This window comes from Notamacropus eugenii, chromosome X, assembly GCF_028372415.1.
Source record: "Notamacropus eugenii isolate mMacEug1 chromosome X, mMacEug1.pri_v2, whole genome shotgun sequence".
Taxonomy (NCBI): domain Eukaryota; kingdom Metazoa; phylum Chordata; class Mammalia; order Diprotodontia; family Macropodidae; genus Notamacropus; species Notamacropus eugenii.
Genome location: NC_092879.1, coordinates 100131393 through 100154122, shown reverse-complemented (window position 1 = coordinate 100154122; position 22730 = coordinate 100131393). Strand labels below are relative to the sequence as shown.

Here is a 22730-nt window from a genome sequence, read left to right as displayed (position 1 = left end):
CAAAAAACTGGAAAGGAAATGTGTGCCCGGAGATTGAGGAATGCCTGAAAGAATTCTGATATGCAAATATCATGAAATATGCCTGAGCTATAAAGAAGACAAATAAGAATTTGAATAAGCATGGGACAAGGTTGAGGGAAGAAAATCCAACGTACACCAGAATCACTCAATTAATCAACACGCCGGCAAGGCACGGAGGCAACAGAACTCTGATCAGTTACACTAGTCGAGGCTCCAAGTGAAAAGCCTTCAAGGCAAGGCATACAGCCCCCTTTCTGTCTGCAACAGAGAAATAGCAAACGTACTTTGTGATGGCATTTATTGGCATGTTTGTGAGGAGGTGTCTTTTTTGACCTAACAAAATGTATGCAGTAATGCACGTAGCATTGGATGGGCCCTTGGAAATCAGGTAGTTGGAGGGAAAAAGTTGAGGTCCAGGAAGTTGGATGATGACTTGCCCGAGGTCTCAGAGACAGTAAGTGGCAAAGCTAGGAATCAATCTCCGCTCCCCTGACTGTGCAGTCTGAGAGCTCTCCACTTGCAGGTCAAGGTCATTTTTGAGTTGTATGACCCTGCGCAAGTCACAGAATCTCTCTAGGCCTGTTTCATCCTCGAGTGGACTCAAAGAGTGGGCTCTTTTCTTTAAGCTTTCACGACAGTGCCAGCTGGGCCAGATGGTAACATGGGTAGTCTGTCCTTGGGAGGTGAAGTGGCCTGTTGGGCAACTAGGGTGAACAGCTGGCAGTCACCGTTAGGGACCTGAGGTTGGAGGCCGGGGCCCTGGGCTCAAAAGCCACACGTCCTCAAGCCTCTGCTGGGAGAGTAGCTTCGACCCTCGGAGCCTCAGTTTCCCTGTCTGCAAAATGAAAGGATTGGACTCACGATCCCATCCCACCCCCAGCAGCTCTAGCGCCTCTAAACCGAGGCTGAAGGGGGCACGGAAGGGGGGAGGCCGCCGAGGCACACAGGCGGCTTCCTGCAGCCCTCCGACCTCCTCCGCTGCCCGGCCGGCCCATGTAGGCTAGGACGGGTCCGGAGGGGAGGAGAGGGGAAGAGAGGAGAGGGGCGCAGAGGGGCGGAGCGGGCCCGGCCCGGGCGGCCGCCCTGGAGCACGCTGGGAATTGTAGTACACCGCCCCCAGCACCCGGGAGGAGTCCCGGAGAGAGCATGCGCGAAGGGCCCCTCGGGCGAGTGGTAAACAGAGACGTCAGGCTGGGGGTGCTGCTTGTGGGATCAAAACAAAAGGAGAAGGCGGGCTGGGGGGCGCGGGGTGCTCAGGGAGCGGGTCCGGGGCGGAGGGGCCGAGGGCCCGAGGGCCGGGCCGGGCGGGGGCAGGCGCGGGCGGGCGGGGGGAGGGGCGAGTGGGGGCCGGCCGGGGGAGGGGGTAAGAAGAGCCATGCCATGCGTGACTCGGTGCCCCGGGGAGGAGGAGGCGGCGGCGGCGGCGGCAGCAGTGGGAAGGGAGGCTGGCTGAGAGTGGCCCGGGCCCGGGCAGGCTCCAGGGACTAGTCGCCTTGCAGGCACGTCTGGGGAGGAGCCCTCGGGGCGCCGCCTCCGCAGCAGCCCGGGCAGCAGGGGCAGCAGGGGCACGCGCCCCCCTCGTGGGCGGCCGGCCGGCCGGGGCCACCGATCTGCCGGGGGGAGTAGGAGCAGGAGCAGGAGCAGAGATGGGCCGGGAGCCCCGGGCCCCCCTCGCCCCTGCCGCCGCCCCCCGGGCCGGCCCCCCGGAGTGCTGAGCCCCCCAAAGAGAGGCCAGCCCCACCACGCATGGAGCCCGGCGGCCAGCGGGATGGGGAGCCCGGGCCGGGGGCAGCGCGCGCGCTGGACGTCGACCCCGATTTTGAGCCCCAGAGCCGTCCCCGCTCGTGCACATGGCCCCTTCCCCGGCCCGAGCCCGCGACTCTGGGGCCCGAGGGGCGGCCTGAAGCGGGGCCGCCGCTGCTGCTGCTGCCGCCGCCGCCGCCGCCGCCGCCGCGGCCGCCGCTTCCCGAGTCTGGGGGGGGGGGCCGGAGCCGCCAGCCGCCTAGGAGCCCCGGTCGGGGCCGCCGCCGCCGCCGCCACTGCCACCGCCACCGCCGCCTCCGCCGCCGCCGCCGTAGCCGCCTCCGCCGCCACGGGGCCCCGCAAGGGTGGCTCCCGCCGGAACGCCTGGGGAAACCAGTCGTACGCCGAGCTCATCAGCCAGGCCATTGAGAGCGCCCCCGAGAAGCGGCTGACACTGGCCCAGATCTACGAGTGGATGGTCCGCTCCGTGCCTTACTTCAAGGACAAGGGCGACAGCAACAGCTCCGCCGGATGGAAGGTACTGCGTCCCCCCTCCCCTCCCCTCCTCGCTTCTCCTCCCCTCCCTTCTCTCCTCTCCCCCCCCCGCCTCCCCCCCCCCCCCCCCCCCCCCCCCGCCAGCTGTGTGCCGCAGCCCAGTCCTGGCCCCCGTGCCGCACCGCACCGACGGGGAGGGCGCCTTTACATCCCCTCCCCAACCTCGCAGCCCGGGGCAGGCGGGCACACACAGGCGGACGGGGGCGACGGCTGCCCTGCGCTGCCCTCCCCTCTCCTCCCCTGTCGTCCCCTCCCCTGCCGTCCCCTCCCCTCCCCTGCCCTGCCCTGCCCTCCTTCTGCCGCCGCCGCCGCTGCCGCTGCCTCGGTAGGGACGTGCCGCTGCAGAGCTCTTTTGGCCCTGGTGAGGAGGGGGCCCGGGGTGGGGGGGGGCCGGATGGGGGAGATGGCAGAGGGGGGAATCCGTCCGGGGGGCTCCGCAGGGGCAGGGCCGAGGAGAAAAGGCTAGGCGGCAATGATTGCCGCCCCTCCAGGGCCGAGAGGAGCCGGTTGGGGGGGGGGGGCGGCACTGCGGGCACCACCTGTTGTGCACCCGGCCTTTGCCCGAACTGTCCTCGGCACAGCGGTGAAAGGGCTCACCATCCATTCATCCATTCATCCGTTCGTTGATGGGGAAGGGCCCTTCTAGGTCTCCAATTCTAGGATGTTATCTGGAGGCAGAGATCATGGGAGCTATCCTAGCATCCTTAGAGAACGATGTGGGGGGAAGGGTTTGAGCGGCAGGGGGGCACCTCCCTAGAGATGGCCTGCGAACTGAGCCTTATAGAGCTATAGCCTTGAAAGGGGGGAGTGGGGGTGGGGTGAGGTGGGGGTGGATTTCTCCAAGGTTCCGACTGCTGCTGCCGCCACCGCAGTCGTTTGCCTGAATACCCCCCCCTTCCCAACCAGCTGTGGCTGCCTGCACCTGCAGCTGGCACAAAGGGCAGGGTAATCAGCAGCCCCCGGGGCAAAGAACGTAGAGACTCAGATCCAGGCTGACCCTAGGGGTTGAAGGCCTACTCTGTGCAAGGCTCTGATCCGTGCTGCAGGCACTGATACACTGGAAGGCTGGGCTTGCCAAACCAAGGTGCAGGCCCACCCCCCTCCCCAGGTAGCCTGCTCTGCACCTTGAAAACAGCCCACTGCTCTTCTCCCATGACCCGGCTTGGAGTCTGAGGGAGGACCACTGGTTGCTGAATGCTCAGGGTAGGAAGGCCTTCTCTTCTTTCTCCAGTTGGGCTGAGGGGCTCCCAGCCCAAGATGGCCCTGTCATCCCAACTGCAATAGGAAGGCTGAGCCTGGGGCCACAGTTCTGGGGTGGGGTGGGGGGGTCTGGTCCAGCCATACTTGAACTGGCTTCCTTGGCTTAAGTCCAGATTATCCCTGCCCCGCAGTTTGGTTATAAGGATAACTTGACATTTCCTGAGCTCCTTCCCAACATGATGTCATTTGAACATCACAGCAGCTCTGTGACGTGGAGGCAGGCACTAGGGTGTTACCCCTCTTAACAATGAGAAAGCTAAGGCCTGGAGGAGGGAAACAATTTGCTCATAGTCACTCAGCTAAGTGTCAGAGGCAGGATTTGAACCCAGGTCTTCCTGACTCCGAGTTGGGCAGTCCTACCACCTGGGCCCCCTGCTTGGACCCCGGTAGGGTCCAGTGGAATCCTGTAGGATTAGGGGCCCAATGATTAGGCTGCCTGCTCCCACGCTGGAGGAGAGGTGCATTTCTAGGGGCTATTCAGCTGATCTCTCCACAGGAAAGGTCAGGTCCCAGCTTCCTAAAGCAGCTGGGTCTTGTGAGAGCTAGAGGGGAGGGAAAGGATGTGCCTGCGGAGCTGGAGGGAGCCAGGGGCCAGCCACTGGACCAGGGTTCATTTTGCTCCCATCCAGAATCTGCAGCTTTGTGGCGTGTGTTGCTAAGAGCCCAGCCTGGCTGAGGAGGTGGGAGGGGGGGGCTCTCTCAAATGACGTCAGTCAGTATCAGGGTGGCCATGGCAGCAGTGGTGCCCTCACCCTAGTGTCCCCAAAAGGAACATGGGAAAAAACAAAACAAAACAAAACCTCTCATCAGTGAAGCAGTCATAAAGCAGGCTGAAGGCTAGAGGGATCCGGCTCTGCCATGGAGCCCATCCCCCACAATCCAAATCTCTAGGTCCTGGGGCAACAGATTTTTTTGGCCTGGGAGCTGGAGGGAATTTCAAGAGTGTTAATCCCGAATTTGGAACGCCTGCTTTAGAGCCCCAGCGCTGACATTTCCTCTCCATATAAATAAGCTGGAAAAGGGACCCTCTTTGAGCCTCAATTTCCTTATCTGTAAAATAGAGCCAGTAATTCTAATGCCACCTGTCCCTGGAAAGGTTGTTAGGAGGAATAGCCTGCAGAAATGGAACCTATTATCTTCAACAGTACCTTCTCTGATTTTACAAATGAAGATGTGCGACTCATCCGTCCGCCCTCCCCCACCCGTCCCTCCACCCCACCCCCCATCCTGCCCCTCCCTGCCTCATGGGAGGAGTCCAGGATACTACAGTTAGAGGTCAAGGTTAGAAAGGGCTTGAGAGCTGTCCATTCGTTCACTGTGTTCGCCTCGTGGCTTCCCTTAGCTCAAGCTGGCACTGCCACTTCAGTCGGTTAACTGGTAACTCAGCAAGTTCCTTCCCCTCTTTGGCTTGCTTCACTTTCCCCATCTTCCAAATGAGAGTATTGGACTAGAATGCCAGGAGGAAATGAATTTGGGGAGGGGGCATGGAAAGGCTCTGCCAGTCCTTGGTTCCCAGCCTTGGCATCAGTACTGGCAGAGATGGGATGGGGCACCTAGGAACAGATGGTACCCTGAGGGGAACTCCACGATCATTACCACCTGGGAGAGGAGAGCATTTAATCAGCTCATCAGCAGAGATGTACCAAGTGTCTCCTGTGTGTCCTTTGATGTCCAGCCCCCTGTGGGGAGAAAGAATTAAGAGAAGGGCTCGGCCTCGGGATGCTTGCACTGGTGAAGTCATCAGTCCTCAATCAGCAAGCATTTATCGGGGCACACTATGTGCCAGGCATTGAGCTAAGAACTGGGGTGCCTGAAGGCCAGATCAAAGCTGGTCTTAAATTTGAATGGAGGAGACAAACACGATGAAAATAAGCAAGGCCATTCCTGCCAGACCCACCCAGGGGAGGCAGGGGGTGACCTTAGAGGCGAGAGGCAGTAATGAAGTGGCCAGTTGTGTGGGGCATAGAGGCGATTCCAGGAGGAGGTGAGCCTGGCCATGGGGAAGGTGGGAAGAGGCCGCTGTGTGTGGCCATGGAGGCAGGGGGCAAGGAAGGCATCTTGGAAGCCAGGGAAGGTAGCTTGTCCACAGGGGTTTCTAATCTGCAGATGAAGCTCTGGGCCTGGAGTCAGTGAGACCTGAGTGCAAATGTGCCCTCAGACTCTTCCTAGCTGTATGACCCTGCGGGCCTCGGTTTTCTCATCTGTAAAATGGTGTTACTAGTAGCACCTACCTCACAGTTATTGTGAGGATCATCAGCACAGTGCTGATGATGCATTGGCACCTGTGCCCAGCAGGTGCCATCCTTCATGGAATATTGGGAAAGATAGAGGATTTCAAGATTATGGCACCCTCTGGAAGGAGCTGCTGCTGCTCCCCCTCTTCCTCCTCTTCCTTTTCCTCTTCTTCTTCCTCCTCCTCCTCCTCCCCTCGCCTTCCCTCCTCTTCCTCCTCCTCTCCTAGTATAGACATTCCCCTCACTAACTCAGGTCAGCCAGTCTTTTGTGAATTTGCCTGGGACAATGACAGATTAAGTGATCTACCCAGGGTCACTGTAGCTAACATACACAGGGCTTGAACCCAGGTCTCCAGGGCACATTTGGTATTCCCTCTTCTTCTCCAAGTCCATTCATTTATTCCTTCATTTCTTTAATGAAAGTGATGGCAATCACTCACACTTGAATCCCACAAAGCAGTTGCCATGGACACATTCACCTCCCAACCTGGGCCGAGTGACCCAGCCCAAGTCAGCCAGCTAATAAAGTGGCAGAGCTGGGACAGAAGGCCAGGTGTCCTGAATCCCCAAGCAGAGTCATCGCATGGACCCTGCTGACACTGCTTGTTGCTGCCTCTCACTCTCAAGCCTCTTCTTCCAATCCTGCCGTGGGGTGGGTGCTCCTTTGGGTGCACCCCCACCATCTGCTATTCTGCTCCCTTTGGGTTATTGAAGAAGATTCTGAAGTGGATGGGACCTTGGAGGGCCACCTCCCCTCCTCCCCATTCTATTGATGAGGAAACTATAGTCCAAAAATAAGGGACTTACTCGAAGTGACTTAGCTAGTAAATGGCAGCTGTTGGGTTTGGTTTGGGATGCTAATTCTTCTCCAAGTGCAACAAAGCCTGCTTTGCCACCACTTGTGATAGCATCCATAGAATAATGTCTGTGATAAGAACCATGATAGCAGATATGAGTCCCCTTATGTTGATAGGGTTTGGAGTCTACACTCCCAGCATGATTCCTCAGATTTGACAAATGAGAAAACTGAGGCTCTGGGGGAAGCGTGCTGTATGTGTCCAGGGTCATTAGCTACTGTCCCAGGGAGGACTTAGGCCTGGCCTCCTGCTCTACTTCAGCACCCTGCCGGCCCCTGATTGTGCTCATAAACCCTGCTCAACTCTGCGTTGAGGGAATGGGGCAGTGGGACCATCCACCAGTCCAGCAACTGTGGTCCCTCTTTAATGGGCTGCACCAACCCACTTCACTCTACTCAGTCCCCCGAGTGTGGGATTAAGGTCAGAGAGTGTACTTCAAGCTTCCCAGGAGCCCTGCTAGCTGGTCAGGTAGCCCTCACAGGGGAGGATCTCAGGACCAGCACCTTGCCTTCCCAGGGATCCCATCCCATTTCAGTCAGCTCAGCCAGCAAAGCGCTAGTACTGCCTCCCTCAGTCCTGACCCCTCACCTCTTTGTGCCCCTACAGAACTCTATCCGACACAACCTCTCCTTGCATAGCAAGTTCATCAAGGTCCATAACGAGGCCACGGGCAAGAGCTCTTGGTGGATGCTGAACCCCGAGGGCGGCAGGAGTGGGAAGGCACCACGAAGGAGGGCAGCCTCCATGGACAACAGCAGTAAGCTGACCCGTGGCCGGGTCAAAGCCTCTAAGAAGAAGACGGCTGTGTTACCCGAGGGGGCCGAGGGCCCTGCTCCCGCTAGTCCCGGGAGCTACTACCCCAAATGGCCAGGTAGCCCTAGTCCACGAAGCCCCGATGACTCCGAGGTGTGGACGGCCTTCCGCCCACGTAGCAGCTCTAATGCCAGCATGGCCAGTGCCCGACTGTCCCCCATGGGGACAGGACTGGGACCAGAGCCTGAAGGGGGGGTGGCTGAGGAGGAGGTGATGGCCTCCCTCACTTACCCAGGCAGTGTTCCCCCAACAGTCAATGAGGAGCTTGAGCTGCTGGATGGGCTCAATCTCACAACCCCAAGGCCCCTTTTGTCCCAGGGGGCTACCTCGAGCTTCTCCCTGCAGCCTGCTGGGGGCTCTGGCCCCCCAGCTGCCTTTACTGGCCCCCTCTTTGGCCCTTCTGAGGAGGCTCTGCCACCTGGGGAGGGGCGCTTCTCCGGCTCCCAGACTCTGGAGGCCCTGCTCACCTCTGATTCACCATCCTCCACCGATATCCTTATGACCCAAGTGGATCCCATCCTTCCCCAACCCTCAACCCTTCTTCTGCCCGGGGGGCTTCCTGCTTCCAGCCCACTGCCCCCAGGAGTCAGCCTGGGCCCTAAGCCCTTGGAAAGTCAAGGCCCTGGCCCTCTGCCTCCTCCCCTTGCCCTGATGGCACCACCTGTGGGCATGGAAAGCACTCCTGCCCCTAAGGCCCCAGAGCCTGCTGTGCCCCCTCTCTCCGATGAAGCTACAGACCAAGACCAAATGCCACAGGACCTGGACCTAGATGTGTACATAGAGAACCTGGAGTGTGATATGGATCACATCATCAGCGACCTAGTGGATGGGGGTGAAGGGTTGGATTTCAACTTTGAGCCTGGTTCGGGAGCGCCTAGTTACCCTAACAACTCACAGCCCTCCACCCACTCATGGGTGCCCAGCTAAGTCTGACCAGGTAGGAGAGCAGAGCGACCAGTTGGCCTGGGTTGGGGGTGGAGGAGTAGGAAGGAGGGCAGGGAGAGGGGGGGGGGTGAGCCCCTGGGAGCTCCAGAGGGGTTTCCTGTCTTTCCCCTCCCAGAAGGCTGTGGTACTCCTCCACATTGTCCACAGAGCCCCAGTTAGCCCTCCCTCTTATCCCTTTCTCTGTCTCTGTCTCTGTCTCTCCTCCAACAGGTCCCTGGACCATAGCTGGGAGCTCCTTCCCCTGCCCCCACCCCCAAGAAGGAGCCGAGAATGTCCCTTTTTCTTCCTACCCTTGGTCCCTCCCCCGGGACCAGAGCCCCTCAGGTCCGGGCATGGGGGGCTTCTAAATGTCCAACTGCTTTCAAGGGGCTATCTGAGGGGTGGGAGGGAGGGGGTTATTCTCACTGTGCCAACAGGGGCTAAGGCCCCCCCTCCCCCCTCCCAGGAGCCACCCTCTGCCTCTGTTCCCTTCCCCCTGCCCCCCATAAGAGCGTCCTTGGACGCTACCACACACACACTCACCACGCATATACACACACTCCCCCAAAGGCTTTGGGGCCGCTGCCGGGGCAGGCAGTGCTCCTGGGAATGTGAAGCCGCTAGTGGCCTTACCCCTGCCTTTGGGAGCAGGACCTTTTGTAGAGAGCTTTATCCAGGCAGGCCAGGCCAGGCTGGGCCAGGAGGGCTGGACTGGGCTGGACTGGGCTAGGCTAGGTTAGGCCAGGCCAGGCAGGCGGGCTGAGCTAAGCTAAACTAAGCTGGGCTGAGCTAAACTAAACTAGGCTAAGCTCGTTCCCTCCCTCCCCATTTGCTAGCTCACTCGCTCGCTCACTGCTCAACTGAGCCTGATCGGCCGCAGCCAGCCAAGGCCTGGGTTTTTTTTATGCAGTGACCCCCAAACTGGGGGTGGGTGGGGGCAGGGACAGAGGAGGGCCCAAGCCTGAGCCCTGAGGCAGCCAGCCAGGCCAAGGCAACCCTTTGGAAAGCTGCAGATAACCTAAAAGCTTTTTATAAACTTTTTACGATATATAAACACAAGTATAGAGATTTTAACAGAGAGGCAAGGTGCTAGGGATTGGGGGGGGATTGCTTTTCTTTGTGAAGGCTTTATAATCGTGACACGAGGCAAACACTACAGACAGCAGACAGACAGACAGATAGACACATCCAGATGCTAGGGAAGGAGTCAGTCCCTGGCAAGCCCCAGGGGAAAGGGGGAGAGGGATTGCAGAAAGATGGAACAGCCTGGTCTCCCCAGGGAGAGGCCAATTCCGGGAAGGCCAAGGGGGCTAAGGGGGAGGCCTGTGGTGGCTTAGGGAAGGATCCCCCATTTGTTCGGAGAAGGAAGGAGCTGAAGTGCCCTGAGTCAAGGGCCAGTCTTCAGCCCTGGGAGCTCCTGCCTGAGCACTGAATTCAGTGCTAGTGCTGCTGCCGCCGCTGCTGCTGCTGCTGCTGCTGCTGCTGCTGCTGCCGCCGCCGCTGCCACCGCTGCCGCCGCCGCTGCTGCTGCTGCTGCTGTTGCCGCTGCCGCTGCCACTCCTGCTCCCACCGCTGCCGCCGCTGCCGCTGCCACCACCACCACCACCACCACCACCACCACCACCACCACCACCAACACCACCACCACCACCGACACCGCCAAGGCTGGGGGATGACTTGGGTGGGTGTCTAGAGACCTCCCCCCTCCGAGCCTTGGCCTGCTCCTCCCCCAGCTCCCTCAGCACAGTCCCCTGCCCCTCCCTGCTGTGGGTTCCCATCGTGTCCTGGGTCCTGCCCAGATCGTGTCAATGTATGTATGTACTAGATCCAAGTGAGAAAGTGTGTCAAATGATTAAATTAAATAAATGGAGACATAAATAAGAAATAGATAAATACCTAGAACTGGTTCTGGTTTCTGCTGCTTCCTTGCCCTCTTGGGAGACCTGGAATGGAAGAGCTGCAAAGCGTGGCCGGGAGAAGAAAAGTGGCCATTCCTGGCCTTTGTTGGTACTGTGGGAGCCAAAGAGTGTGACAGAAACTGAAGCATCTGCCCACCAGCCACCTTCTGCTCTCTCCAATACCTCCACTATGCTGTGGGGGCCAACTCTGCCCTCATCCAGGCAAGAAGTTGGAAAAAAACCTTAGAAGTCCACTAACTCAGCCTCCAGCCTGAGGCAAGAGTTCCACCCAGTCATGAGCTCTTGAGGCAGCGTATCTCATTGTTGGGTGACCCTCAGTTCATGTTAGAAAGCTTTCTCATTTGGAGCCCAAAGCATCATGGGATTCCTACCCCCTACTGTCAGTCCCAGTTCTCTTCGAATAGTGAATTCTGTCATTGCGATTATGACCCGTGGCCACTTCAAGACTGCACCTGCCCAGTCTTTCAGCTGCCCAAGGATGTTCTGACAGGTTCCCTGACCATCCCAGGCTACCCCTTCCTGGATGTTGATTGGCACTGGTGCTTCTTAAAGGGTGGCCCCAGAGCTGAACCCAGTCCTGCAATAAATGTACTCGAAGTACCTTGGATGGAACATTCTATGTCTATTCCTTTGCCTCCCCCCTCTCCCCTCCCCGCCGGCAGACACTTCATGGAACCTGCAGCCCACCACAAGCCCCCAGGTCTTGTTCCACAGGAACACTAACTGGTCTCATCCCCAGTCAGTACCAAGCCAGTAAGGAAAGCCAGCTCAGGTGTCATGTGGCTGTTCCATCCTTTATTGACTAATTTAGCGATGTCTCTCTTTCTTGCCAGTGGCTTCAGGCTTAGTCTTGGCAAGTGCAGAAACCCCCTTTCGAGTGGTTGTCTCTTCTTCTCCTACCCCTGATGTCCCCATTCGTCCTATAGTTTTGGTCTAGACAGGGAAGGAAGAGCAGTGGTTGAGTGCATTTGGAGGGCTGTGGGATCACATCAGGGAGGGGCCAGTTTGGAAAGGCCAGAAAGGGATGGAAGTGGGGGCAGGGGGCAGGGCTAAGAATTCATATAGGCTTGTGGGGAGTCAGAGCCAACAAGTCTTACCGAAATGCTCATAAAAGAGTCTATGGGAAGGATTTTCTTAGTGTCCTGGCCACGGAGCATCTTTAGTCGACTCTTTTCCAGATAATCACACTGTAATTTAAGGGCATCTGGGCCCAGAAATGAAGCTTGAGTCCGCTGGTCAATGAGGAAATGCCCTATCTTCCTTATGGTTGCTAAGACCCACTGAGACCCCACCTAGCCTAACCTGTGCCTTCTGTCATTGGGGTTTCTCCACCTTGGCTTGGAATGGAGAGTAGCCTCATTATCCGATGCAAGCAAAAATTGTTGAGGCCACATCTGAACCCTGGCTTTCTCTACTGGTAAGGAGCAGGGGCAGAGGCCCATGTGGCATGAGCTTGGCCCTAGCCTAAGCAGCCATCAGAAGCCTTGCCCATAGCTGTGGGATCAGGGAAGCAAGGGGACAGAGACTAAGAGCAAGATGGCAATCATGAAGGTCAAGGAGCTGGGCTGCAGGGGACCTAGCACATCACACACACATACAGACCCACAACCACACACATATCACATATACACATGCCACATATACATACCACATACACACATACCACACACACACCACACACACACACACACACAACCACGCACACCACACACACACACACACACACACACACACTCACACACACACACACACACACACCTAGCTAGTTTGGTCCATTAACTCCCTTCAATCCATCCCTCCCTCTTCCAGTCTCTCATTTCAGCCTTCCATGTGCTTAGTTAGCACAGCCTGAGTAAGTAAGCTCCCTCCCCTCCCCTCACTAAGCTCCTTGCAGGCAGGAGGAGCCTGTCCCTGGGATCTTGGCACACAGCAACAGGCCCTTAGGAGATGACTGGAGACTATTTGAGTATTTTAGGGCATGGATGTTGAAAGGTCCCCTCCCCTAAATAGGACCAGGTCCTACTCCTCTCCTAGGGCCCCTTGTCCACCCACCATCTTGTCACCCTTTTCCTGATTAGCTTCATGTGCCCACCCACCTCACCCTAGCACGATGCATACCCAGTAACTCGTGACGTGGTTCCTTCAGCAGGGGCACAAAAGCCTTGTAGGCATTTTCATTTTCAGTCCCTGCAAAGAGAGTTTTGAGGTATTCCCCCCCCCCCCCCCGGAAACCCTACCCCAGCCAAGCTCTTAGACTTTCAAACCCCACTTGGAATCTCCTCCTCCCCTTTTTTCTCTTGGTCTGGAGGCTGACCTTGATATTCTTTCCTCATGATGGGGACTGAAATGGAAGGAGGGAGGGGCCCCCCTCCCTTGAGGTCCATGCTTCATCAGAGCACCCTGAGCTTAGAGCTACAAAGGAGCTCAGAGGTCACTCGTCCAAACATTTCATTTTACGGAGGAAGAAACAGGGCCAGAGCAGTGATGAGGCTTGCCTGAGGTCACATAATTTGAAAGTGGCAGAGATCAGATTTGAACCTCCATTCTCTAACTCCTAGTCCTGGATTCCTTCAGCTCTGATTAGGCCCCTGGGGGATACTCCCTGGGAAGATGGTAAACAGGTGGCGGGGAACTAATCAAGCCTGGGGAGGACTTCCAAGTTGCTACCTAGCTGTCCACGTTCCACCTTGCAAACATAGAAGACGTTTCTGGCTTGGAGGAGCTTGGTGGCTGATTCTCCAGGAAACTTCACCAAAAACAGCAGTTTCAGAGTGCCAGCCTCATCACAAAGGTCAATGAGCTCTGTGGGGAAACCAGAGGGAGACTCCAGAGGTTGTGGGACAAGGAGGGGCTCCCCCTGTGCCCAGGATGGGGCTTGGGGAAACCTGGGCCACTTCTCTCCTGTGCCCAGCCCCGGTAGACTGGCTCCTCACCTGTATCAGGCAGCCCAACCTTGTTTTTAATATAATGCAACAGTAGCAAGATTGAGCAGTTGGTGTTGACCAGAAATTGCTGGTTATCTGAAAGACACACAAGAGCCAGAGAGACATCTGAGCCCTCCTTTGGGAGCACAGGTAAATTGGGGAGGGGGAGCTGGACAGGGGTGGGGGAGGGGAGCTGGGTGGGGTGGGGGAGGACCAAGCAGAGCTGAGAGGCAACAACCCTGTCTGCTCTCAAGTCCCTCTGCCAGCCATGTGACTCTGGGCAAGGCACTTGACCTCAGGAGCACAGAAGCGAGACCTGGCTGCCCTCCCCTAATTTCTATAAGGCATGTGAGGCTGGTTCGAGGCTCAGATGAGATGAAGGCGCCTTCTAGTCCCCCAAGGGCCAGCCAAACATCAGGTCTCCTCCTGCAATGTCCCTGAAGCTCTCCTGTTCACTCCTGCCCCTTACTTCCATGCTTGATAGAAATGAACATGGTCTTCAATCTGCTTTTCTGCGTCCCAAGAGGGCTAAAGAGCCATACAGAATTCAAAGTCCACTAGACACTGGCAGGGATGAGTAATGGAGCGTCAGGATATAGATGGATCCCATTGACTGACTAGTCAGGGCCAGAGGTGGGCTGGTTAGTGGAGGCCCTTGAGGTTAACCAGGAGGATCATGGGTGGAGCCCAGTGCTCTGAGTGATTATGAGGTCAGGCAATGATGAGAAGGCTTGTGTGCTCACTGAACAGAGGACAGTTGGGGTGGGGCCCCAACATGAGGGGCTGAGGAGGGCCAGTCTCACTCCAGACTAGCTCTCAGAGTGGTCAAAGAAGGCTCCAGGAGAAGCGTACCTTTGAACCCCCCCCCCCATTAACCTTTACTATCTGGAAGCACAACTTGTCCTACAGTCTGGGCCTGGTCGGTGTTCCCCCCCACCCAAATGTCCCCCTCCACCCTCGTACACCACAAACATTCCTGTTTCTCATGAACTGAAACTTTATTCTTTTTTTTTTTATCAATCCAGGAATAGTATGAAGGAGGTGGGGAGGGAGAGTCCTGATAGAAGGAAGGGCTGGGGGCGGGGCAGGGAAAAGATTCAGGACAACTGGGAGGGGAGAGTGGAGCAGGTACAGCAAGAGGGGGCAGTTCCCAAAGAGGGGATCCAGGAGGAGGAGGGGGCTGAGGGAGAGAGCATCTTCAGGAGGCCAGGCCCAGAGCCTGGCCATTGGGTGGCAAGGTCTCTGAGTCCAGCCTCAGGGCTCAGGGTCCAGGCTGTAGCATGGGGGAGGGGCCCAATAAGGGCTGTGCTGGCTGCAGGGGGAGCCTCCGGACCCTTCCGCTTGGGCCCCTGTCTTCGAGGGGAGCTCGCTCACGTGACATAGCCTCTCACTGTAGTCTGGCTGCAGACTTTCGGCCAGTCCCTTGGACACACCACTCCAAGTCTAAGAACAGACAGCCAGCCGCCCAAGGCCAGAGGTCAGCTTGTGGAATGGGGGGGAGAAGGAGAGGAGAAGGGAAGGTTCCCACAGGCCGGGGGGAGGGCAGGAATCCTCTGGGGCTTCCTCCCCGATTCATTGGCCCTTTGTTAGTGGGTGAGCTCCTCTGGACCTTTCTGTGCACCCCAGCCCCCACCCTCCTGAGTCTCCGGGCCACATCCTGCTAGCTAGTGTGGTCACTCTCACCACACACAAACAGTTGGTCTCTATGTGCTCGGGGGTCTGCCTGGCACACAGGCAGACTGTGTCTGTGCATGTTCTCACCGAGAAGTTTCCCTGGTGCGTGGTAACCAGGTCATCCAGGCTCTTGAGGTTGGGGATTCGAGGCATCAGGATGACCCACACCCTGGGGGACACATTAGGCAGCATCAAGGTTCTGCTTCCAGGGGCCCCATTGGCAGCGAATTGAGTTGGGATTCAGGTTCCCTCTCTAGGTGCTGGCTGAGCTGCTGGAGACCCTTTTCCAGCTGTCCCCTCCTTCCACCCCCCCCTCCCTCCCGTTTCCCTAAGTCTCACCGCTCCAGCCGGGTGAGCATAGTGATGAGGAAAATGAAACCAGTCAGGAGACCCAGGGGTACCAGCACCGTCTCCAGCACGGGCATGGAGGGCCGGTCTAGGACACCGAAGGAAGGCACCTCAGGAGACAGCCCCCGATGGGGGCCCAGCGCATTCCCACACAGCCCCTTCCCAAGCTTCCCTCTGTTCTGTCCCTCCCCCTCCACCCCCCACCCCCCACCGAGATGGATGTCTGTCAGAACAGCCTTGGGGTACGTTGCCCCTGGGCTTGATTGAGGGAAGGTTGGATGAGATGGGCAAGGATAACAAGGGGAAAGGAGAGAGCATAGGGATTAGAGGCAGAGTTTGGGGTCAGAGGGGTTTACCCCTTGGCCTTCTGCCCCCCCACTGGACCACAGGGCTCCACTGACTCCACTGCTGGGCATTGCCACAGTAAGGTCTGAAGCGGCTTCGCACTCGGAACGTGTAAAGTTTGTGCTCATCCACACTGGGCAAGCTGAACTGCAGCCTCTGGTGTACGTACTGCTCCTTAGGGGAAGAGGAGGCCAGAGAAAGGAGGGCAAAAAGGAGAGGCACAACGAGGGGATGATGCCCCCTAGTGAGTGGCCCCTTCCTCAGCTTCTCTCTCTGCACCCATCCTGTAGTGACAGGCTCAGAGAAAAAGAAATTGAGAACGGCAAGGGCCTCAAGATGAGGGGAGAGGGATGAAGGGAGGGGGATGAAGGGAGAGAGAAGGAGGGAGGGGGAAGGAGGGAGGGAGAAGGGGTCCTAGTCCAGCCCCTTCATTTACTGAGGAGGAAACCTAGGGCCAGAGAAGGGAAAGGACTTGCTAAAATCTGGTAGAATGAGGACTGCAACCCAGGCCCTGTGCCTACAAAGCAGGCACTCTCCCCTGTGCCATGCTGCCTCCCCCTCTCTCTTAGGAGGTCTTAGGCCCCTGGGTGTCAGGGTGCCTGCTTTCCCTTCCTTTCCTCCTTCTCTGTCTGGGGTCTAGTGGCATTGCCCAGGTGAATTTCTCCCAGCCTAGTCCCTTGACCTGAAATCCCAACAGTTCCTTTAATGACCATTCAAAGCCCAACCTCCCACACTGGGAAACATATGGAAGTGGGACCTGGGAAGTGGGATGACATTTACCAGTGATGATAAAATGGTCTGAGGGTAGATAAAAGAACTGGAAGCCAGAGGAAGATGGGGGTCACTAGGGGTCAGGGCCCTGTGGCCATCCTTGGGCCTGTACTCCTCCTTTCCTCCCCCCCAACTCACTGTCCAGCTGGCGTCAATGTTGCTCTTATATTGTACCAGGTGCTGCAGACACAAGGCCTTGTAACTGCTGGTCCAGTTGAGTTCCAGCTGTGAGTCATTCACACTGTAGACTGTCAAGTTATCGGGAGCCCAAGGGATCACTGGAGGAACGGCATGTTGGTGGGATCAAGTTACCCTCCCATCCCCCTGTGGCCTTGTCCTTCCCTATGCCTGGCCCTGATCCCTTGGGATCTCTCTCTCTCCCCCACCAGTTCCTAGAACATTATAGGGAAAGGACAAGCCTCACCATTCCCCTGGGCTCTTCCCAAACCTTTCCCCTGCCCTCATACCCAAATCCTGAAGCTTCATTTCCTGATTGAAATGTAAACGTCTACCAGGAGCCCGGAGTTCCACATTGAAGTTGTTGTACATTTCAATATCCTTTTTGCCGAACCAACAGCCAGTAGTGATGTCCCCAGCAAACAAGTATTGGCTACATTCCTTGGGTGGATCACTATACCTGAGGGGAGAGGTTGGAGGAACACAGAGAGGAAGGCTGAGAGCTTTAGCACCCACCAGCTAGGGCTCCTGTAACCTGAACTGGACTTCTCTGGGCAAACTGAGAGGCTAGCCTCTCCCGTTCCCATGAGGCCTCAGTCTCCCCTCTCCCCCTTCCCTCTCTTTTCCCTGTCTCCCTTCATACCAGTAGTACAGGGTCAGGTTGGTAGACTGGGGTCCAGAGCTGCTGTCCCAGGTACAATTCATAAATTCACCATTGAAGACCCAACACTCTACCTTTGGGAGGGGTGTGGGGGCTGTGGACATGGGTAGGAAATCAAAGAGGAGAAACACAAGTAACCAGCAGAGTAGGAGCATGTTTGAAGAAAGAGACTCCTTCCAACACACCTCGCTCACCCCCCCTCCCTTGGAAGTTGGGCAGCCCAATCACCTTGGGCAGCTAGCTTGGATCCCTTCCCCTGGTCTTGCCGTCTCCCCTTCTCCTCCAGGTCACAGCGCTCCTCACCAGCCATAGAGTCCTGGCTCCTCCGGGGATCGAGGGTGCCCAAGCCTGTGGCCACCCCCAGCAGAGCCAGCAGCAGCAGCATCTTCAGGCTGGTTGACTGTTTGGACTGAGAACTGAGTTTCACTTTCATTCTCGTTTCATCAGAAGCCTGGGGGCCCCTCACCAGCTACCCCTCACCACCCACACATTTCCTCCTGTTACAACTTCCGGTGGAAAGAACCTGGGGGCCTGCACTACCTCTACAATAGGGCCCTATGTAGAGACTGAGAGTTGGGGAATTGGGTCACATAAAGGACCCCACACCCACCAGTAGGAGGGCCAGGACCAGCTTGGACTTACAGACTCCCTGGCTGAGCCATTGTCACTCCTCCAAAACTTGCTCTTTGCCCTCCAAAGCAATTTTGGAACTTTGTGCTGCTTCTGGCTTCACTGCAACCTTCCCTTCATCCCTCCATCCCTCTATCCCTCTCTGCCTGACCCTCCACTCCCCCTCCATCTTAGAACCTGATTAACCTTCACTGTCTTTGTCTAGTTCAGCCTCCCTAAGGTTTAGAAATGTTCATCACCTCTCTCAAGGTCGTCAGACTGGTGCCCAACGTGGTACTGGAGCCACTTGCTTCACGAAGCCAAGCACCCTGGCCATTTCTCTTGGCTGCCTTGAATCTCAACTGGGCCCTTGTTACTGCTTGGTAATGCCGGGCGTGTATCTGCTGTTGACTTCCTAGCCAATTTCCCATAGCAATCCCTGCTCCCCTTTCTGCCTCTTCAGTGAGGACATAGGCTAGCCACCAGGCCTGGAATGCTCTCCCTCCTCACTTCAGGCTCCTAGTTTGACTCAGCTCAAATTCTACCTTCTTCAGGAAGCTTCTCCCAGTTTTGCAGTCCCTTCTGAGATTACCTTTCATTTAACTGTCTATGTCTTGGTTAAGGGGCGATGAGGTGGTACAGTGGATAGAATACTGCACCTGGAGTCAGGAGTTCAAATCCAACCTCAGACACTTACAAGCTGTGTGACCCTGGGAAAATCACTGAACCTCCCTCTGCCTCAGTTTCCTCCTCTATAAAATGGAGATCATAATAGCACTTACCTCCTGTTGTGAGGATCAAATGAATAATAATTGTAAAGGGCTTAGCCCAAGCTTGGCACAGAGAAAGTGCTATATAAATGTTGAGTATTATTATGCATGATTTTTTTTGCATGTTGTCCCCCCCATTAGAATGTGAATTTCTTGACAGGAGGGGCCGTATTTTTACCTTTCTTTGTGTTTCCAGCACTGTGCTGGGCGCAGAGTAAATACTATAAATTTAATTTATAAAGTAAATCAATTCATTTTGCAGATAAAGCCTGTAGCCCTTAGCCTAAGCACCAGAGAAAGTAAATGACTTATCCAAAGCCACAATAGTTGCTGGGATTTGAATTCAGGTCCTTTGACTCCAAATGCCGTGCTTTCTCCTAGGTTGTCATTCAGTCATTTCAGTCATGTCTGACTCTTCGTGACCCCATTTGAGGTTTTCTTGGAAATGATGCCACTTTCTTCTCCAGATCATTTTACAGATGAGGAAACTGAGGCAAACAGGGTAAAGTGATTCAACCAAGGTCACACTGCTAGTCAGTGTCTGAGGTCATATTTGAACTCTGGACTTCCGGGCTCTAGCTAGCCCCAGTACTCTATCCCCTGCAGCGCCACCTAGTCACCCATAGTATATATTATACATATATTAATATTTAATCTTTTTTAGTCCTTTCCTACTCTTCGTGACCCCATTTGGGGTTTTCCTGGCAAAGACACTGGAATAGTTTGCTATTTCCTTCTTCAGTGTAGTAATTCCCAAACCTCTATCTCTAGACTGTCTAATCTCTCTCCTGAGCTCCCTCCAGTCTTAAACTTTCAGCTGTCTATTGGCCATCTCCACTTGTAAAGCCTGGCTACCTTTCAAAGTTTATATATTCCAAACAAAATCACATAGTCTCTTTTCCCAAGTAAGCCTGCTTCCATACTGTTCTTCCCTAGATCTTACCCTACCTATCAGATAACTCCTTTTCAGTCTCCTTTCCTTGGGCCATCATTCATTTTTGGCTCACTGAGTAAGAATAGGGGTCTACTGGAACTTTTGGAGAAAGGAGTGATCCCTCCAGGCTCTCCCTCTCTCCCTCAGTGGTCTCAGTGGTGTTAGTGGAGTGTCAGCAAAATCCCAGTTTCCAGGAGTTCAAGTATCATCTCTGTGCAAATGACTCTCAAATCCAGATCTCTCTGTCTCACTTTTGCCCTCACTCTCAATCCATTTCTGCATGACCAAAATGCCTGCTGGATCTTGAGTCTCCTCTTTCCTTCATGTCCTGCCTTCTTCCATCAGTTGTCTAGGAGTCTTACGAATTCCACCTCATTAACATGTCTTCTCTCCATTCATATGAAGGCCTTCATCTCTGGATTGTTGGAATGGTTCGTTAAGTGGTCTCTCCAATCAATGCTCCACAGAACTGCCAAGAGTCTTCTTACAGATCTGGCCATGTTCTTTCCCTACTCAAAAACTTTCAGGGGCCAGCCTTTGCTTGCTGCATAAATCAGTTCTTTACCCCAGCACAGAGTGACTCTCACCTACTTTCTCCACTCTCCTTTGTGCATTCCAGATTCAACTTGGTCCTGGATACTCATAAACCATCCCCAATTCTTGGGACTCCCACATCCCTTACTTACTATCTCTCATCTATATTGACAAATGAGCGAGTAAATGAAAAAGTACTTATAAATACCTACTGTGTGGCAGGCACTGTGCTAAGTGCCAAAGAGATAGCCCTCAAGGAGTTTACATTGTAATGGAGAGGGGAGGGGGACACCCAGATACTAGAGTGGTCACCAAGAAGTGTTTGGGCTGGGAAATCCCCAAAGTAGTGGGTGGGATATAGAGCAATTGATTGACATGCCCATCCCAGAAATGGTAGTATTCTTTAAATATTTATTTATTTTTAACATTTTTTTTAAGTTCCAAATTCTTTCCCTTCCTCCTACCTCTCCTCATCCTTCTAGCAGGCAAAAAAAATGTGATATCAATTATACATGTGAAATCATGCAAAATATATTTCCATATTAGCCATGTTGCAAAAAAAGCAAGAAAAATAAAGTGACTAAAATATGCTTCAGTCTGCACTCAGTTTGGTAGTTCTCTATCTGGAGATGGATAGCATTTTTCACTGTGGGTCCTTTGGAATTGTCTTGATCAGAGTAGCCAAGTCTCTCACAGTTTATCAGTTACAATATTACTGTTAACTGTGTACAATGTTCTCTTGGGTCTGTTCACCTTACTTTGTATCAGCTCAAATGAGTGTTCCCAGGTTTTTCTTATCATTTCTTACAGCACAGTAGTATTCCTTCACAATCATATACCACAACTTGTTCAGCCATTTCCCCAATGGATGGGCATCCTCTCAATTTCCAATTCGTTGTCACCACTAAAAGAACTGCTCTAATTATTTTTGTACTTAATAGGTCCTTTCCCCTTTTCTTTGATCTCTTTGGGATACAGACCTAGTAGTGGTATTGCTGGGTCCGAGATTATGCAGTTTTATAGCCCTTTGAGTATGGTTCCAAACTGTTCTCCAGAGTGATTGGACCAGTTCACAAGTCCACTAACAGTGTATTACAGCACCAACACTTTTTTTAGATCTCCTCCTGGATTTGTCAGTTTCCTTTTCCATCATGTTTTGTTTGTTGAATTATTTCAGTCATGCCCTACTCTTTGTGACTCCTTTTGGGGTTTTCTTGGCAAAGATACTGGAGTGGTTTTTCATTTCCTTCTTTAGCTCATTTTACAGATGAGGAAACTGAGGCAAACAGGGTAAAGTGACAGCTAGTAAGTGTCTGAAGCCACATTAGAACTCATGAAGTTGAGTTTTTCCAATTCCAAGCCCAGTGCCCTATCTACTTTGCCACCTAGCTGCCACTTCTGTCATATTAGCCAATCTGATAGATGTGAGGTGGTACCTCAGTTGTCTTAATTTTCATTTCTCTAATCAGTAGTGATTTTGAGCATTTTTTCATATCACACGCACACACACACACACATATATCACTTTGATTTCTTCTCCTGAAAACTGCCTGTTCATATCCTTTGACCATTTATCAAATGGAGAATGGCTCATATTTTTGCAGATTTGACTCAGATCCCTATATATTTGAGAAATGAGACCTTTATCAGAGAAACTTGCTGTAAACCGCCCCCCTCCCCAGTCTCCTGCCTTTTTTTTCTAATCTTGGCAGCATTAATTCTGTTTTTGCAAAAAATTTTAAATTTCATGTAATAAAAATTATCCATTTACTTCTGATGATCCCTTCTATCTCGTTTAGTAATAAATTCTTCCCTTATCCATAGATCTGACAGGTAAAATCTTCCACGATCCCTTAATTTGCTTCTGATATTGTTTTTTTTTAAAACCTCATCTTGGTATATGGTGTGAGATGTTGGTCTTTAACCTAGTTTCTGCCAAGCTGCTTTCCAGATTCAAGAGCTGGCCCTGAAACCAGAAGACTTGGATTTCAATCCCACTGCTTCTGATACATACAGGTTGTGTGACTCTGGACAAGTCACTTAATCTCCCAGTGACCCCAGGCTACTCGATTTAAGACTAGAAGTTGAAGAGAAGGTGCTGACCTGCATAGGTAGGGGAAATTTCCTCACCTGAAAGTTTCCCCCATAACAATGAAGTCACAAATCTAGACTCTAGTCGTGTCTCCCAGATTTAGAGGTTCAGCTCCGGGGCTATTCCCTCTATGAAGCCCACACTATTACTGCTGAGGCAACTAGAGGGCGCCACAGTGCACAGAGTGCTAGACCTGGAATCAGGAAGATCCTGAGTCCAAAATGCGGCCAGTCACTTACTAGCTGAGTGACCCTGGCAAGTAACAACTCCTGTTTGCCTCATATTTCTCATCTGTAAAATGGAGATAATACTAATTTGCAAGGTTTTTGTGAAGATCAAATTAAATTATAGCTGTAGAGCACTTTGTAAACCTTAAGAGTGCTATATATCGTTGTACTTAGTCGTTTCAATTGCGTACGGCTCTTTTTGAGCTCTTTTGGGGTTTTCTTGGCAAAGATATTGGACTGGGTTGCTATATTCTCTCTAGCTCATATTACAGATGAAGAAACTGAGGCAAACAGGGTTTAGTGACTTGGCCAGGGTCACACAGCTAGTAAGTGTCAGA

At 54.1% G+C, this 22730-nt stretch overlaps 3 protein-coding genes across 4 annotated transcripts; 1 reads left to right on the top strand and 2 right to left on the bottom strand.

Annotated features, from left to right (window-relative positions):
• The first annotated feature begins 1635 nt into the window (after window positions 1–1635).
• On the top strand, window positions 1636–10300 carry FOXO4 (forkhead box O4). The gene is given in 4 exon segments (XM_072626656.1): window positions 1636–1995; window positions 1997–2302; window positions 7277–8420; window positions 8639–10300. Coding segments are annotated over 3 exon segments (1668 nt in total). The 5' UTR covers window positions 1636–1767; the 3' UTR covers window positions 8411–8420; window positions 8639–10300.
• An 801-nt stretch (window positions 10301–11101) lies between these two features.
• CXHXorf65 (chromosome X CXorf65 homolog) lies at window positions 11102–13913 on the bottom strand. The gene is made up of 6 exons (XM_072626660.1): window positions 13720–13913; window positions 13260–13346; window positions 12994–13128; window positions 12445–12513; window positions 11424–11530; window positions 11102–11259 (listed from the first exon to the last, which is right to left on the bottom strand). The coding sequence occupies exons 1-6, from the start codon at window positions 13742–13744 to the stop codon at window positions 11134–11136; spliced, it is 549 nt and encodes a 182-aa protein (XP_072482761.1). The 5' UTR covers window positions 13745–13913; the 3' UTR covers window positions 11102–11133.
• Window positions 13914–14229: 316 nt separating this feature from the next.
• Window positions 14230–17674, bottom strand: IL2RG (interleukin 2 receptor subunit gamma). Of its 2 annotated transcripts, none has more exons than XM_072626658.1 (8): window positions 17455–17674; window positions 17209–17320; window positions 16856–17025; window positions 16527–16666; window positions 15629–15791; window positions 15264–15360; window positions 15012–15093; window positions 14230–14693 (listed from the first exon to the last, which is right to left on the bottom strand). In XM_072626658.1, the coding sequence occupies exons 1-8, from the start codon at window positions 17657–17659 to the stop codon at window positions 14505–14507; spliced, it is 1158 nt and encodes a 385-aa protein (XP_072482759.1). In that variant the 5' UTR covers window positions 17660–17674; the 3' UTR covers window positions 14230–14504. The 2 variants fall into 2 exon arrangements, with proteins under 2 accessions (XP_072482759.1, XP_072482760.1); XM_072626659.1 differs by having other exon boundaries at window positions 17530–17674.
• Window positions 17675–22730: the final 5056 nt, after the last annotated feature.

Coding starts and splice junctions, on each gene's coding strand:
- CXHXorf65 (XM_072626660.1), bottom strand. CDS start 13,744: ATGTTCATTTCTATCAAGCATGGAA. Junction 13,347..13,719: donor CATTTCTATCAAGCATGGAA/GTAAGGGGCAGG, acceptor TGTGTCTTTCAG/ATAACCAGCAATTTCTGGTC. Junction 12,514..12,993: donor GGTGGAACGTGGACAGCTAG/GTAGCAACTTGG, acceptor CTCTCTTTGCAG/GGACTGAAAATGAAAATGCC.
- IL2RG (XM_072626658.1), bottom strand. CDS start 17,659: ATGAAAGTGAAACTCAGTTCTCAGTCCAAACAGTCAACCAGCCTGAAG. Junction 15,792..16,526: donor ACATTGACGCCAGCTGGACA/GTGAGTTGGGGG, acceptor TCTTCCCCTAAG/GAGCAGTACGTACACCAGAG. Junction 15,361..15,628: donor GGGGGGCAGAAGGCCAAGGG/GTAAACCCCTCT, acceptor TCGGTGTCCTAG/ACCGGCCCTCCATGCCCGTG.